General features: G+C 42.8%; 1 protein-coding gene across 3 annotated transcripts in view; it reads right to left on the reverse strand.

Annotated features, from left to right (window-relative positions):
• The window catches only part of KIAA1324 (KIAA1324 ortholog), a 106,522-nt gene that overhangs the window by 47,500 nt on the left and 41,033 nt on the right, over positions 1-17,989 (reverse strand). For 2 of the 3 annotated variants that reach the window (XM_006865967.1, XM_006865968.1), the window contains exons 2-3: positions 4,283-4,403; positions 1,566-1,758 (exon numbers count right to left, since the gene is read on the reverse strand). In XM_006865967.1, coding sequence (XP_006866029.1) covers positions 1,566-1,758; positions 4,283-4,403 — 314 coding nt within the window. The remainder of the gene's footprint in view (positions 1-1,565; positions 1,759-4,282; positions 4,404-17,989) is intronic. The other variant, XM_006865969.1, reaches the window with a different exon arrangement.

Raw genomic sequence — 17,989 nt, forward strand, 5'->3', positions numbered from 1 at the left:
GCTCTAATCACTGCCTCCCCCATCCAGTTTTATCTCTGTCTCCACAACCAAGCCTGGCCTTGTCATTCTAATGACTTCGACACATAAAGTTGAACTCTAAAGTAACAATAAAATTGGACGATTAAATGCCTGCTGCTGGGTTCAGACAATGACAAGTTTAGATTTGAGTAGAGGAATCTGAGAAGTTGCCATCAGTTTTAGAAATCCAAGGGTAATGCAATTATTAAGGTTTTTAAAATCCATTTAATAGCTTGGGTAGAAGAGGAACTTTCGTTTACCTTCCTCCCATATGCATTGTGGATATTTAACAAACAGCAGTCTATACGATTGCCTTTTACATATTGACACCTTGTGCTTTTTTTCCCCATCTCCCAACATCACCTTATACACAACAAAAGTCATTTGAAGGTGGAGCATGGGGCTAGGTTTGAATTCCAAATTCACCAGCTGAAAACTGGGTTATAAAGAGAAAGTCACGTAACTTCTCTGAGACTCCAGTCCCTTGTTTGTATAATGGAAACAACACTACCTATTCCACAGAGTCCTTGTGGGATTATGGCAGATGGTATATAGAAAGCTTTCTGCATAGTGCTGGCTCATTAAAAGCCAGTTGCTATTGAGTTGATTTTGACTCATCATAACTTCATGTATATCAGACTAGAACTGTACTCCATAGGGGTCACAATGGATGCTCTTTTTGAAATCGGTCACCAGACTTTCTTTCCAAGGACCTGAACCTCCAAACTTTCAGTTACCACTCAAGCACATTAACCATTTATACCATCGGGGACTCCCCTGGCAGAGAGAGAGCATATAACTCAATTCCTATCCCTGGATTTAAATGTACAAAGATATGCTAGGGCTAGCTTGCTTACCAGTTCTCCACGCACCCTGGACTGAACTTTTTAATTATTGTCAGAGACCTTCTAAGCCAGAAAAACTCTGGTCATCAGGGTCCCAGGGCTATGGTAGATCTTAGCTTCTTGTTAGGTGCCTTCAAGTTGATTCCAACCCATAGCGACCATGAATAGGGTTTCCAAGGAGCGGCTGGTGAGCTTGAATTGCTGACCTTGCAGTTTAAACTGACTCTGCGGCCTAGAGCATTAACCCCCAGTGCCACACCAGGACTCCCACTGACTAAAGCTCTGGTTCTACTCATCTCCCTGCAAACCCACGAACCCAGGTTTGACAGAACCAGTATTAGAAGTTAACATCAAAGCCAGAAAGATACCCAATCCTTTGTACAAGGTGTTCCAATGGAGGAGAGGAAGTTTAGAGGCTGATCTAAAATTCTATAGTGTGACCACCAATTGGGTTTAGTTTTTTAAGTGCATTGGGCCATTTAACCATAGTCTCCAAGGCACTATTCCCCTATGTTTCTCACTTCTCAAAATGTCTGTCAGTCTCTGTTAAGCTCTGGTCAGTAAATGTGTGCTGTGGTGAAAGTTGGAACCAGTAGTCCAGGGGACGGGCTCCACCTTCACTGGGCAGTTTGGGTCCCTGTCTCCTCCCTCCTCCTGCTCAGCGCTCCCTGCAGCCCCTTCCCCAGGACAGGGAGCACTCACGAAGTGCAGTTCCCTGATGTCTCCGTCACACCGTCTTCCATCTCCATGTTGGCTGCAAGGTTGGCAAAACCATGCGGCAGCTCATCCCACTCATCGAACCGGATGCCGGTGCCCAGGGAGTAGCGGCCCTCAGCGCAAGGCTTACACGACTGGTCCTTCATATCCAGAAACTCCCCAGCGTTGCAAGAGAAGGCTAGAAAACAGAAAGGGGCCAAAGGGGAGCGGTGGTGAGACCACTGGCATCTCAGGAGAAGTAGATGGGTTGTGGACATCCTAAAGGAGAAAACCCAGGATTGGGATCTAGTTTGGCTAGTTAGGATTCAGGGCGGTGACACATTGCATGGTTCTATTTACATGAAATGTCCAGAAGAGCAAATTCCGGAAACAGGAAATAGATTCGTGGATGCTAGAGGCTAAGGGAAGGGATGGGTGGGAAGAGATTGCTAATGGGTACACATTTTTGTTGTTTTTTTTGGTTGATGTTTTTTTTTTGCAGTGATGAACATTTTCCGAAATTATATAGTAGTGATGGCTGCACAATTCTTTGTTTATACTGTTGTGGTTGTTAAGTGCCATCAAGTCGGTTTCGATTTATAGCGACCCTGTATGGGGTTTCCACCGAGGAGCAGCTGGTGCATTTGAACTACAGACCTTGTGGTTCACAGTCCAGTGCTGATCCTACAGTGCCACACCAGTAGTCATAATTGTACTAACAACCACGAAATTGTACACGTTAAAGGAATGCATTTCACGGTATGTGAATCGTATCTCAATAAAACCCACTATAAACCACTGCCATCAAGTGAACTCCAGCCCATAGAGCCCCTGTAGGACAGAGTAGAACTGCTCCGTAGGGTTTCTGAGGCTGTAAATCTTTACAGGAATGGACAGCCTCATCTCTCTCCTACAGAGCAGCTGGTAGGTTGACCTGCTGATCAAAGTTGAACTTTGAAACTTTTGATTAGCAGTTCAACACTTAGCTCACACCATCAACAGGACTACTTATCTCAATAAAGCTGTTATTATTTTTAAAACAAACCAAAACCCAAATTCAGAGCATGGAAGCTCTGTCTTGCTGCAGAACTTTGGTTTGTCCCTGACATTTCCTAGGACGAGGTGCTTTAGCCACTGTGAGAGTTCTCCAGTGGAGCAGATGGCAGGGTTTATGGGGCTAACCCCTTGGAATGGGCCCTTCAGCCTTGAGTTTGCTCCTTGTATCTCTGGGCTCTGTCTCCTTCTTTTTGATTCCACCACCACCATGCTAGGTGAAATTTTCATGACCTCTTAAATCAACAACCACCATTGTAATGTCCTCTTAACTAAATCCTCATTCCTTGTTTATACTCATTCTGTGTCTAGGGGTATCTTTCTAAAACAGTCATCTGGTACTATTTCCCCTTTACTTAAAAAATAACCAGGCACTCTCCTTTAGCTATAGAATTAAGTTCTCAGCCTGGCATCCAAAGTCTTCCACAGTTTGCCCCCAAGCTAACTTAGCAGCTCAATCTCCACCCCAACCTTTTCCATCACCTTCTTTGTGTTGCCACCACCTGGACACCACTTGCTCTTCCCTTAATGTGTTCATTGTGTTCCCACCTTCAAAATTTTGCTCAAGTGGTTCTCTTATTGGTTCCTGATCCCTAAGTACTGCCACACCCATTCTTTGTCATACTGCATTATCACATTGTATTAACATCTATCTCCCACTAGGCTAGGAGATCCTCCAATGATGGCTGGCTCCATCTGGCACAGCCATCTACAGTAGCAGCTCCATGAAGGTTTGCTGAAAAAATGAATGGATAAATGACTGCCTGCTCTCTTCACCAAATTCTGGAGGCAGACTCTGTGCCTGATCCATCTTTGTGGGTCACACAGTACATGCACAACACAGTGCTTGCACAGAGTAGTAGCTTAGTAAAGTCAGATGAGCTCACAGCAGATAGGCCCTTTGTTCTTATTAGTCACGTCTCAGATTTTAACACTACCCATTCATTTATTTAGCAGGCACTGTGCTAAGCCCATTTTAGAGTTTAAATACCCTCAAGCTCTTTTCCAAGTCTTCGAATATTGATTTAATTCTAGTCCCTGATTTTTATTCCTGTCCCCTTTGCATTCCCAAGAGAACTGTGCAGGGGAAATAACTATCAATTGCAGAAAAGTTATGACTACCGAGCCACAGAGGTAGGGATGTGAACTGCAGGCAAGCCACTGCCTTTTTAATTGCACAGTCAGATCCCCCCAGTCAGAGAGGAGAGCTTTGTTTCCTAAACTGGTGCCCAGTGCATTTTAAAGGTCTGTGGCTGCATACACTTATCTTCTCTGGCTTCTTTTTCAAGAACAAAAACGAACTGTAGTCTTCCCTAATGACTGTGCCTGGTGAGTGTAGATTGGATTGAAATGCACAGACAAAATGAGAAAATAGACGTCAGCAGCAGAAAAAAAAAAAAAACATATCTGAATGGCACACAGCTGGAATTGCATATGCATAGCCTCTGATGGGATTTAAATTAAAAAAATAATTACAAGCAAATTCACATACTCAGTCTGCATCCATGGAATGAAATTTTGGCACACAATTTCAGAAGGGTTGAGGGCAGAGGCTCCCCGGGAGGAAAAATCTGATTCCGGGAGGAAACTGCATAGTCAGGAAGGGGCTAGCTGGGGGTGATGGCCAAGGCTGAGGGGCAGAGTGGCCCTGGAAAGTGATGGCTGCTTACAGCACTCGGTGCCCTTGACGGGGTCAGGGAGGCTGGTGCACAGGCCCGGGGTATGCGGCACGGCGACCCTCCACCTGGAACCTGTGCTGTCACACGCCGTGTACTCATAGTGGTATTCAGACTGCAAGGGAGAGAACAGTGGGCAAAATGTGCATTAGTAGCAGTGGTCAAACATTAGCATCTTCCCACCTGCTTCTGACATTCATCATCACAGAAATGAGCCCTTGCATCCCCTGTGGGGAGCAAGTACCCTGGTACTGAAGTAATTGTTAGGATGCAGGTACAGTGATGGTAATATTTTGGACCATTCCTCCCCATCAGATCAGAATTTAGCCTCTAAATTCTGACTCGTGCCGACCTCATGTGTTACAGAGTAGAACTGCTCCATAGGGTTTCTTTGACTCATCTCTTTGGAGGAAGATTACCAAACCTTTCTTCACCAGGTTAGTGGTTGAGCACAAACCATTTGTAACCCCCAGGGACTTGACTTAGTGCCTAGAGATCCATGCTCTATGTGACTGTCTTTGCTGTGGTGTATAAATAAAGTCCTGATGGACCAAAGGGATGCAGGGAGGTAATTACAGAGCAGACAGAACAGGTAGGGTGTTCTTGCCCCAAATGGGCAAGAAAAGCTGATGAACAAAGATGTAAATGTAAGAACTGGACCACAGAACAATTTACAAAGGATTGTCATGGGAATTGTATTTTCATTTCCCTGTGTTCCTCATATCCCCTTCTGCCCAGAGACTATAAATTCCTCCCTTGTGTTTGATGAAAGTGTCCTATTTAACCCAGAAAACTAATGCACTCTCAACACTTCAGTCTGTTCATGCCTATTTCCTCTGTGCAATGGGAAACACACAGTTCAATTGCTTTACCTGAATTTAAAGGAGCCCTGATGGTGCAATGCTCAAGCACTCGGCTGCTAGCCAAAAGGTAGCATTTTGAACTTATCAACCTCTCTGAGGAAGAAAGACGTGGCAGTCTGCTTCCTTAAAGATGTCAGCCTAGGGACCCCAATGGGGCAGTTCTACTCTGTCTTAACAGGATCACTATGAGCTGGAATTTATTTGACATCACACAATAACAACCTGAACTCAGGACAAACTAAATAATAACAGCAAAGCAGCCCAAAACAAATATTAAATAAGCAACAATAAAAGCACTGTTTGGGAGAAAGAAAACACAATAGACCTGCAAATGCCCTTAAACATTGCTTATTCTTACAAGTCTTGTAATAAATAACAGAACATAGAATAAATGATTTAGGCTCTGACAAGTATTTTACAATCTATGCTAACCTAAAATTACATCCAAGCCCAGAGGGACTTTGTAAGGAAAATAGAATTAATGTTTCCTTTCCTTCGTAAGGAAAATAGAATTAATGTTCCCAGTTAGCACACATGATTACATAACACATGTAAGTGCAAGGCGCTGATAACAGAAAGTGAGACAGATTTGGAGTTTGCCAATCTAATAATAAAGTTCTGGGTGGTGCACATGACTCGACTGCTAATTGAAAGGTTGGAGATTTGAGTCCACCCAGAGGAACTTTGGAAGAAAGGCCTAGTAGTCTATTTCTCAAAAAACTCAGCCACTGAGAACCCTGTGGAGTACAGCTCTACTCTGACATACAAACGGTCGTCATGAGTCAGGTTCAACTGGATGGCAGCTGATTTTAATCTAATAATGCATGAGGACCAAAAGAAGAAAGCTTTACCCTTTGGAAGAGATAAACATATTACATTTCATTTATTCCAAGATGCACATTTAAGAAGCATTTTAATATATATGAGATCAAGACATGTCTTAATAACACAATAAGAAGGCGTTGTGTCAACTCATAAAAAATATCAGGCTTGGACAGAGAGTGGTGGAGCCACTAAGATGATGGTCCTTAGCTACCCTTCAGGTGTGGAAATGAACTCACCCCATGGCTCAATTTTCAGTCAAACAACAGACAGGTCTATAAGGGGAACAGTAACACTAGTGAGGTACACACACCTTAGAATAATCAAGCATTTGAGATCAAAAGGGCAGCATTTACCTAAGGACAAAGTTCAGAAGTCAAGAAGAGGTAGGAGAGGAGGAGAAATGGAAACAAACAATGCAGGAAGTGGGATAAGTGATGTTACATTGTGGGGATTTGCAACCAATGACATGAAACAAAATGTGTATGAATTGTTCACAATGAAAGTTAAAAACAAAACAAAACAAAACAAAAGGAAGCATTTTGTCCTAGTTTAATGAATACAGATTTTTCTTTCTTTGTGGTACATAAAAATGGTGTGTCAGGATCAATGCATCTCAGACTGGTTGAAACCTAGTAAACATGTTTCTTGATTTGTGGTTTCAGAAATCTCGGATAATGCTTATAAAAGATCCATTCTAGAGCTCTGTTTTTATTATTTCCCTCTATTATAGGTGTTTAAGGAGCTCTAGTAGAGTAGTGGTTACGAGTTGGGCTGCTAATTTTGAGGTCAGCAGTTCAAAACTACCAGCTGTTCTGTGAGAGAAAGATGAGGCTTTCTGATCCCATGAAAATTTACATCCTCAGAAACCCTATACTGGGTTGCTATGAGTCAGAACCGACTCCATGGCACAGAACCCCCACCACCATTACAGGTATTTATCAAACACACACAGTACTAGATGTTGTGTTCTACATGGCTCTAGACAGCAACACATAAACCCAGCACCTGCCTCCAGAGAGAGAAGGTACAGAAAAAGAAAGGAAAGTTTGGGGAATTGTGAGCTTAACTTTTGATCAGCATCTCTGGTTTTAGAGTGAATGTCAGCTAGGAGGGAGTCCTTGCTCAGCTGCCAACTGAAAAGTTGGAGGTTCGAGTCCATTTGGGAGCTTTGGAAGAAAGACCTCTTGATGCACTTCCATGAAATCAGTCATTGAAAACCTTGAGTGCAATTCTACTCTGACATACTTGGAGTCATGCATCAGAATTAATTCAATGGCAACTGGTCTCATCATTTAGGAAAGAAAGATCAAGGTGGGATTCTCTGTGCCCTGGGCTACCATCTCTCTGGTCTATTTTTCCTTATAATCCAGTTTTTTCTTTATCTCAAAGGACTCTGAGGATGAATAAGGATGTTATTAAGTGCCGTTGAGTTTGATTCATAGTGACCCTGTATAGGGTTTCCAAGGAGGGCTGGTGGGTTTGATCCACCAACCTTGTAGTTAGCAGTCCAGTGCTTATCCTATAGCACTACACCAGAACTATATATACAAATATGTTGTTGTTGTTAAGTGCTATTGAGTTAGTTCCGACTCACAGTGATCCTGTATAGTTTCCAGGTTGTATATTTTTACAGGAGCAGAAAGCTCATCTTTCTCCCACAGAGCAGCTGGTGATCTTGGACCACCGACCTTATAGTTAGCAGTTCAGTGCTTATCCTATAGAGCACTCCCAAATATAAGTATTTGTTGTTGTTAAGTGCCGTCGAGTTGGTTCCGACCCATAGTGACCCTGTATAGGGTTTCCAAGGAGATGCTGGTGAGCTTGAACTGCCAACCCTTCAGTTCAAATGGCTTTGCAGTGTGGCGCATTAACCCACAGGGCCACACTAGAACTCCAAATATAAATATGTTGTTGTTGTTGTTAAGTGCTATCGAGTCGGTTCCGACCCATTGCGACCCTGTACAGGGTTTCCGAGGCTGTACATCTTTATGGGAGCAGAAAGCCTCATCTTTCTCCTGAGGAGCAGCTGGTAGTTTCGAACTGCTGACCTTGCGGTTCGCTGCCCGATTCATAACCACTACGCTACCAGAGCTCCTAAATATAAGTATATGTCATATCAATCCTAAGTCTCAAAATGATAGTCTCAAAAAGATGTTGCCACAAGAATGAGGAGTACAAATCCACAGTATGTAAATTAAATGAAGAAAGGATTTCATGTTCTGCCTGTGAGCCTAATTATGCTGGTCATTTGCATAGTGCTTTGGTAGTTGCCCAACGCCATCTCATTTGTTCTGCGCAACTCTCCACGATGCAAACATGGCAGGGCTTGTTTCTTTCATTGTACAGATGAGAAATTTGACTCTCAACAGAGTGAATGGCTTGTCCAAGGTCACACAGCTGGTAAGTCACTGAACTAGGACCCAGGCCATCTCCCCAGGCATCTTCCTCAACCCTTGTACATCCCATCAAACACACAGCCTCACACTGGGCCAGATCAAACAGCCAAATCTAAAAATTAAATATGACAGCGTTGGTTGTCTGCCAACAGCCAGGCTCACATCTGAGGCTTGAGAATTGGTGTTAAAATATTGGATCTGTTCCATCAGATGATTTGAGTTCACTCTGACTACCTTTGGTCTTTTGGAGGCACGTGGACCAAGTCCATTTCTTTTCATATTCTTTCATTTTTTGCCCCCCTGGGTCCCACTTGGGTGGGAGATCTGCTAGGTAAATGGTGGTTCCAAGTCTAAGAAAAACTTGCTTGGAATATGTGCTCATTTGTATGTCATCTGGGGATACTGACACCATCCAAGGTAGCTGGGCCTTGTTGCAGCTGTTTCCAATCTGAACCACCCTTTGAGATCTCACCATTCAAGACCTAAGCATAGAGAGACAGTTAAGACAGACCTATATAACCAGCAGGAATTACATGCAGCATTCTAGGGACAAATCAATTTTCCAGCAGTATTTTGATTTAATGTAGTGCTATGTCTTTGAAAGTACGTAGTCTGCATGAGACAGGCATACCTTGTTTATTGTGCTTTCCTTTACTGCACTTCACAGATACTGAAATTTTTTTATATATTTTTTTAAACAAATTGACAATTTACAATGAGCCCTTCATTCAGCAAGTCTATGGGTGGCAGACATTTTTCCAACAGCATGTGTTCACTTCCTGTCTCTGTGTCACAGTTTGGTAATTCTCACAATATTTTTTAACTTTTTCATAATGTACCCTTTATAGACTACAGTATAGTGGAAACATAACTTTTATAAGAAAACCAAAACATTCATATGACTCACTTTATTGTGAACTCAGTTTATTGGACAGTATCTCTGAGGTATGCCTTTATACAGAGTCACAAAGGTGACACACAAATACATGTCAATATCTGTGTCCAGCACACAGTTCCTTCCTCTCCCTGTGCACAGTTACATGAAACATATCCAAATCACCATTTTAAATACAAACACATCAGGAAAAGGAGGGGAAGGATTTTTAAATGGAGGGGAGGAAGGCTTTAGTTAACCCACCCTCCCCTAAGGAGTCCTGGTTGTTGTAGTCAGTTCCGACTCAAAGCAACTCCATGTATAAGAGAACAAAACACTGACCAGTTTCGTGTCACCCTCATATCCATTGCTGCTGTCACTGTGCCAATCCATCTCATTGGGGGTCTTTGTCTTTTTCACTTTACCAATCATGATGTTCTTCTCTAGTGACTGGTCCCTCCTTGATAACATGTCTGAAGTATGAGGCATGAAGTCTTGCTATCCTGGCTTCTAAGGAGCATTCTGGCTATACTTCTTCCAACACAGATTTGTGTGTTCTTCTGGCCGTCTATGGTACTTTCAATATTCTTCTCCAACATCATAATTCAAATATATTGATTCTTCTACAATCTGTCCTATTCATTACCCAACTCTCACATGCATATGAGGCAATTGAAAATACCATGGTTTGGGTCAGTCTTCAAACTGATATTCATTTAATTTACATACTGATATTTTCGCTCTTGAAAACCTTAAAGAGGTCTTGTGCCACAGATTTTCCTAATGAAATACGTTATTTGATTGGTTGACTGTTACTTCCATGAGTGTTGATTGTGGATCTTAACAAAATGAAATCTTTGACAACTCTAATCTTTTCTCCATTTATCATGATGTTATTTATTGGTCCAGTGGTGAGGATTTTTGTTTTCTTTACAATGAGGTGTAATCCATACTTAAAGGCTGTGGTCTTTGATTTTCATCAGTAAGTATTTTAAGTCACTTTCATCACACAAGGTTGTATCATCTGCATATCACAGGTTTGTTAATGTGTCTTCCTCAAACCCTGATGCCATATTTTTCTTCATATAATCCAACTTCATGGATAATTTGTTCAGCATACAAACTGAAGAAGTGTGGTAAAAGGACACAGCCCTGGTACACAACTTCCCTGATAAACCATTCAGTATCCCCTTGTTCTGTTCAAATGACTGCCTCTTGGTCTGTATGTGTGTTCCTCATGAGCACAATTAAGTGTTCTGGACTACCCATTCTTGACAATGCTATTCACAGTTTGTCATGATCCACGCAGTCAAAAGCCTTTGAATGGTCAATAAAGCACAAGTAAACATCTTTCTGGTTTTCTCTGCTTTCAGTCAAGATCCATCTGATGTCAGCAGTGATAACCCTCATTCTACATCCTCTTTTGAATTTGGCTTGAGTTTCTGGTTGTTCCCTGGCAATGTACTGTTGCAACTGTTTTTAAATTATTTTCAGCAAAATTTTTCTTGCATGTGGTATTAATGATATTGTTTGATGATTTCCACATTCTGTTGGACCACCTTTCTTGGGAATGGGTACAAATACGGATCTCTTCAAATCAATTGGCCAGGAAACTGTCTTCCATATTTCTTGGCATAGATGAATGAGGGCTTCCACTGCTGCATCAGTTTATTGAAAGAGTTCAATTTGTATTCCACCAACTCCTAGAGTCTTGTTTTTCACCAATGCCTTCAATACAGCTTGGACTTCTTTCTTCAGTATCATTGGTTCTTGTTCCTATCACATAGACCATTTCTGTTTGGTGCAGTGAGGAGTCAGTCCTAGCAACACGGTGGTTAAGTGCTCAATTGCTAATGGAAAAGTTAGCAGTTCTAACCCACCAGGTACTCCAAGGGAGAAAGTCATGACTGCCTGCCTCTGTAAAGATTGGAAATCCTATATTTTGTCAAGTTAGGTAGCCCATCCTTCTCTGCCAAGGAAAGGACACATGACCCACAGCAGGCCAATCAGTTGCTCTACTGGATAAATGGGAGATTGAATGAAGGGGATGAGGATGTTTAGGGATTAGGGAGGAATGGGGCAGAATAGAACTGCTTCATAGGATTTCCAAGGCTGTAAATCTTTAGGGAAGCAGACCACCGCATTTTTCTCCCATGGAGCATCTAAGTGAGTTTGAATCAGTGGAGTTTTAATTAGCAGCCAAGTGTTTAGCCAGTATGTGACCAGGGCTCTTTAAGAGAAAACAACAGACGCCCCAGAGCAATTAAAAACATATTTATAATAGGACATTTCAAATTTCAAGTGACCCTGTATAGGGTTTCTGAAGTGGCTGGTGAATTTGAAGCACCACAGCACTTATGTGTATATGTATATATATGGAGTCCTGGTGTGGTGCTGCGGGATAATGCACTGGACTACAAGGTCAGTTTGAACTGATAGGTCGACAGTTCAAATCCACCAGCGCCTCCTAGGAAACCCTATACAGAATCACTGAGTCAGAGCACTTAACAGCAATAACAATACATATACACACACATATATATACACATACATTGTTGTTGTTAAGTGCTGTTGAGTTGGTTCCGACTTATAGTAACCCTGCAGAGAGTTTCCAAGGAGTGGCTGCTGGTGAGATTGACCTGCCGACCTTGGGGTTCAAAATGACCATGCAGTCTAGTGCATCAACCCATAGCACCACACCAGGATTTAATACATATGTGTGTATATACACATTTACATATATATGGAGTCCTGGTGTGGTGCTGCAGGATATTGCATTGGAACGCAAAGTCTGTTCAAACCTCAAGGCCTGTGATTCAAACCCACTAGCCACTCCTTGGAAACCCTAGACAGGGTCACTATGAGTTAGAACCAACTTGCAGGCACTTAGCAACACCAACAGCACATATGCAAACATAGATACACACATATATACTTAAAAACAGACTAGTATAGTGAACTCCCATGTATCCATCACCCAGCTTCCATGTTTATCAATTTCTGCCATCCTTGTTTCATATACCTCCATATTCTCCATTTTCTTTCACCCCTCCTCCCACTAGAGCTTATTATTATATTTTATAGTTATTTATCTTGAGGTAAAATTTATATACATTGAAATGCACAAGTCTTAACCGTATAAATGCACTGAGTAAAACATTAACAGGGGGTAAGGAGCTCTGGTAGCGTAGTGGTTACGAATCGGGCTGCAAACCTTAAGGTCAGCAGTTCGAAACTACCAGCTGCTCCGCGGGAGAAAGATGAGGCTTTCTACTCCCGTAAGGATTTACACCCTCGGAAACCCTGTACAGGGTCGCTATGGGTCGGAACCGACTCGAAGGCACTTAACAACAACAACAACAACCTTCCTTCTAACAATGACCCACAGAAAACAGATAGAGCCAAGTAGGTGTCTCAACTCTAAGTCCTAAAAGCACCGATTCACTGCTGCATGCAGTCACACTACCCAAGGAAGCAAGGAATTGGCAGGTCTTGAGTTTGTTTTGGCTAGGGTAGGTCCTATGTCAAGAAACAGGTTCTTAATTAAACCTGGATTTAGACTAAAGGCCTTAGGGTCTGAAGGAGGTTCCTCCTGCTCTTCCCAGCCCTCACAGTTCCTGCAAAACAGGTCCCTTGGGAAGAATGTCAAAATGAGAGCCGCACAGGCCAAATGCCCCTGAGCCTGGTACAATATGGGGTCAACAGGTATCTGTGACTCATTTGTAAATGCTTCCCTGCTTGAAACGTGCCTGACTCGGTTGGAAGAAGACCCCACTAATTAAGACCAAGTTAAGGAAGCCTGTGTTGCCGCTGGTAGCCTCTGAAAGTTCCTGCACTGGCAGGGGAGTAGGGATGGGTTCCACTAAAGACAGGAACATCAAAAACCAGGAAGAAATGTCAAAATCTGCATATCAACTCCCAATGAATACTTTCTTGAGGGCCCAGCCCTAGCTAGATAGTTCCCTGAACTGTTTGTTCTTTTTGCTTTGGGTGGATGATGGTTGCAACTCAGGATCAAGGTGACCTCAATTGTGAAGTGTGGCATGAATAGCATGGGACCGTCCTTTCCCAAAGTTCTGCAAGTCAGCAGGCCTCAGACACACAGCAGTCTCCTGGGTACTAGGGCCTGGACATACCAGTACTAGACCTCCTTCTGATGATCAAAACTGCCTGGATTTGGGAGTATTGAGTGTTTCTTTAAGGAGCCCTGGTGGCACTGTGGGTAAGGCATTGAGCTGCTAACTGCAAGGTCGATGGCTTAAACCCACCAGCTACTTACTCCACAGGAGAAAGCTGAGGCTGTCTGCTCCTGTAAAGATTTACAGTCTCAAAAAACTCTATGTATTGTTGTTGTTAAGTTGAGTCCATTCCAAATCATAGCAACTCTGTATAGGGTTTCTGAGGAGCGGCTGGTGAGTTTGAACTGCTGACCTTGCAGTTCAAACTGACCTTATGATCGAGTGCTTATCCTACAGTGCCACACCAGGACTCCCCTTCTCTACATAGAAAACCTTAAAAGCTGATACAATGTACTAGTAACTTTAAAATCGCTTAATATTCACCAAACCAAGGAGCTCGCTTTCTAACAGGGAGCTAAAAGACTTTCACCCCATGACTTTCAAAGTATGCTCCAGCGCCTCTGGGTCTAAAACAACCAGTCATCTTGGAAGGGTAAGTGAAAACTTCTCTGAATGGAGCAACACTGTTTTCTGTTTCAATCTTTTTCACATGCTTATTACTCTAAGCAAAGATTTTGTTTGAACCAACAGATTCACACACAGAGAGCTTGAAAGTCAGATACCTGACCTTACAGGCACTGAGGCAGACTCAGGGTCAAGAACACAGTTTTAGACTTCCTTTAATCACCTTGTGTATTTAACCACTTCCTCTAAGGAGTCCTGGTGGCTTTGGGGGTTAAACATTGGGCTGCTAACTGCAAGTTCAGTGGTTCAAATCTACAAGTTGCCCCTAAATTTAATGATGAGGCTGTCTGCTCTCATAATGATTTACACCTTCAGAAACCCTATGGAACAGTTCTACTCTGTCCTATGGGGTCACCATGAGTCCGAATTACAGCTTGGTCCCTGCTGGCAGTCTTCAAGCTATGTGATGTTGCCTAACAACACAATACCAGGAGTGATGGGTGTTCCGGTCTGAAGGCACATCTTTCATCCTTTTTCTATTCTAGTCTACATTTTGATCAAATCAGCAGGGGCAGCTCCCAGTCTACTCAGCAGGGGCCTGACTTACTGCTTTGGCAGTGGACACATTACACAAAGCAGACACTGGGCCCCCTGGTCCAGCTGGGGCAGTGTGTGCCACTATGTTCTGGGTCAGCAGGACACTGGCCCTGCTACCCAGATTGCCTGTAACTCAAACTGCTTGTCCTTTTGGGGCAGAGCCTTGGCCTGGAGGTTGCTGGTAGACATGGCCACCCTAATGATTAGCCAGGACAGGGGTAGTAGTAACAGCAACTATTAACAAGCACAGATGAGCACCCATGTGTGTCTTTTCCTTTAGCCCTCTCACAACCCTCCTGAAGCTTCTAGATATTATGCCTACTACTTTGACCTCCCTGTTTTTAATTATAATTCAATACCTTCCACCTTACTGAATCTGGATGAATTTCATTTCCATAGCACTTGCCACCTTCAAACACATTTTAAAATTGACTTATTCACCATTTATTGTCTATTTCTGCCCCTGCCCCACTTCCAAATTGGATGTAAGCTCCATAGGAACAATAATTTTTGTTTCTAGTCACTGATGTATCCCAAGTACCCAGAACAGTGTCTGTCACATACTGTTGTTCTCAGGTGTCCTTGAGTCAGTTCTGAGTCACAGCGACTCTGTGCACTGCCCGGTCTTGTGCTAGTCTCACAATTGTTATGTTTGAGCCCATTGTTGCAGCCACGTTGTCAGTACATCTCGTGGAGGATCTTCCTCTTTTGTTGACTCTCTACTTTACCAAGCATGATGTCCTTCTCCAGGGATTAGGCCCTCTTGATAACATGCCCAAAGTACATAAGATGAAGTCCTGCCATTAATAGGTGTCCATAAATATTTGTTGAATGAGTAGAATGGTAGGAAAAGGACATGAGTCTAGAGTAGCTTGTGGGGCTGTGCAAGATACTCTGGAGTCAAAAGACTCAAATCTTGTCCTGCTCCCCTCCAGCGACATGAGCATGGATCAGTTTTGAAATTTCATGTGTCATGGTTCTCTGTCTATAGAATGTTGTTGTTGTTGTTGTTATGTGCCGTGGAGTCGGTTCCGACTCATAGCGACCCTGTACGGGGTTTCTGAGGCTGTAAATCTTTACAGGAGCAGAAAGCCTCATCCTTAGGGATGATAAAACCCTGCTGAGACTGAGCTTTGGTAGCCCAGTAGATTACAAACTGGACTGCTAACTGCAAGGTCAGTAGTTTGAGTCTACCAGTTGCTCTGTGGGAGAAAGATGAGGCTTTCAGTTCTCATAAAGATTTATAGCCTCGGAAACCCTACGTTGTTGTTAAGTGCCGTCGAGTCGGTTCCGACCCATAGAGACCCTGAACAGGGTTTCCGAGGCTGTAAATCTTTACGGGAGCAGAAAGCTTCATCTTTCTCCCGCGGAGCAGCTGGTATTTTCAAACTGCTGACCCTGAGGTTCGCAGCCCAATTCATAACCATACAGGGTTGCTATGTGTCGGGACAGACTGGTGGCACACAACCACCACCACACCAAGATAATTAGATGTTCCAAGAAACCTGAGTAATACCAACCTCTCAGGATAATTAAGAAATTATGTTCAAGATAGTTCTTTGTAAACTAGTATGTGCTTGGAGATGGATATAGGCTAAGATAAAGGAGTCCTACTGACGTTTTTTATCAAACTGCAATAATGACCACAGTCAGTGTTCGATCCCTCCTCAGTTTCCTCTTTGATGTTTACCACCCACCCTTACTTACCCTCTTCTCTGATACCAGTCTTGTCATAGATATGGAACAACATCTGTCTTTCTTAATATTTTCTCTCCCATTGCAACTCCCCAGATACTAATCTCTCCAAGAGGAAGGCTCATGTTGACATTTATGATACTCAACAACTGTGGTCAGTCCATTAGGTTCATAGGGTTTTCCAGTAATGCTTGTAAATATCCATTGAAATGGCTTTGTCGCCAGGAAACGAAATGTCCTTTCAATCCCTTCTAATAGGTGAGAGTCAGGTACACACATCTGTTTATGAGGCAGGGCCTGATGAGATTGCATTTCAAAGATGTGCTCCTCTTGGCATTTAATGAGATCAACATGTTCCATTAAATGTTTTTCCCTGACCTTTAAGTCATACATGTCAGAACCAAGCCAACTAGGTCCTATACTATGTCAAACTCCTCAAGAATATGTGTGAACTGTTTATGGCTGGATATGTTCATTGTTTATGATGGAGAACTTGAACCTGCAAGATTGATTTCTAGCCTGTAGAACCATGTCAACGGACAGGGCTTCTATAATTCCACTGGAGCAAATCTGCATACATATAAACAACTGCAATGCCACCATCCTCTAGAACACTGATCCTCAGATTGAATATCTGGATCCATGAGAGTTTCCATTTGTGTTCTTAACAGTCATCAAGCTCTCTAGGTTCATTTAAAATTTTTGTTCTAAATTTGATGTGAATCTTTAAAAAAATAATTTAGGAATATTTGAGTTCACCTGGATGACCACTTTTCCACAAGAACATGACTCCAATGTTTTTTCTATTGTGTTGACAGTAATGCCTCACTTAGTGTGGCTGCAAATCCTTTCACATTCCTTCTTTTGAGGGATGTGATCTATATCTGCCTCCCACATTGAATTTGGATAGAAATATGACTACATATACAGTTAGATGGGAGCATTGTAGCTCTGTAGGATAAGCACTGGACGGCTACCCACAGGTCTATGGTTGGAGCTCACTAGCTGCTCTGTGAAAGAAAGATTAGACTTTCTGCTCCTGTAAAGATTTGCAGTCTCAAAAACCTATGCAGGGTTGTTATGACTCAGAATCAACTCCATGGCACAAAATAACAATACAATCAGATATGGCCAAAGTGACACTGTGACTTTTAAGGCTAGGTCATCTAGGGTCACACAATTTCAATACAATAATGTATCTGTGATAGTTAAGATCTTCTGTCAATTTGACTGGGCCAGGATTGTCAGTGGTGTGGCAGTTGAGACATACCTATCCCCCATGATGTGATTTGATGTCATAAACCAATAAAGAGGATTTAGGGTGGGATGTTACTGTAGTTGTTAAGTGCTGTCAAGTCGATTCTGACTCATAGCAACCCCAAATAAGGTTTCTGAGAAATGGCTGGCAAGCTTGAACCACCAATCTTGCAGTTCAAACCGACCTTTCGGTCCAGCACATTAACCCATAGAGTCACAACAGAACTCCTTTGGGTGGAATTGTTGTTAAGTGCCGTTGAGTCAGTTCTGACTCATAGAGACCCTGTAGAGGGTTTCAAGGAGCGACTGGTGAGCTTGAACCACCAACCTTGCAGTTCAAGCCGACTTTGCATGCTAGCGTTTAACCCACAGCGCCACAACAGGATTCCACCCTTAATCCTATCACCACTATGATCCCAAGGGTGTGGCATGCAAAGTCTTTTATCTTACAAGAGGAAAAGGGAGAGAGACTTAAGCAGAGAAAGTGGAACCTATTATTACCACCAAGACAGAGGAGTCAGGAATGGAGTGTGTCCTTTGGACCTGGGGTC

The sequence above is a fragment of the Chrysochloris asiatica genome, unplaced genomic scaffold (assembly GCF_000296735.1).
Source record: "Chrysochloris asiatica unplaced genomic scaffold, ChrAsi1.0 scaffold00085, whole genome shotgun sequence".
NCBI classification, from domain to species: domain Eukaryota; kingdom Metazoa; phylum Chordata; class Mammalia; order Afrosoricida; family Chrysochloridae; genus Chrysochloris; species Chrysochloris asiatica.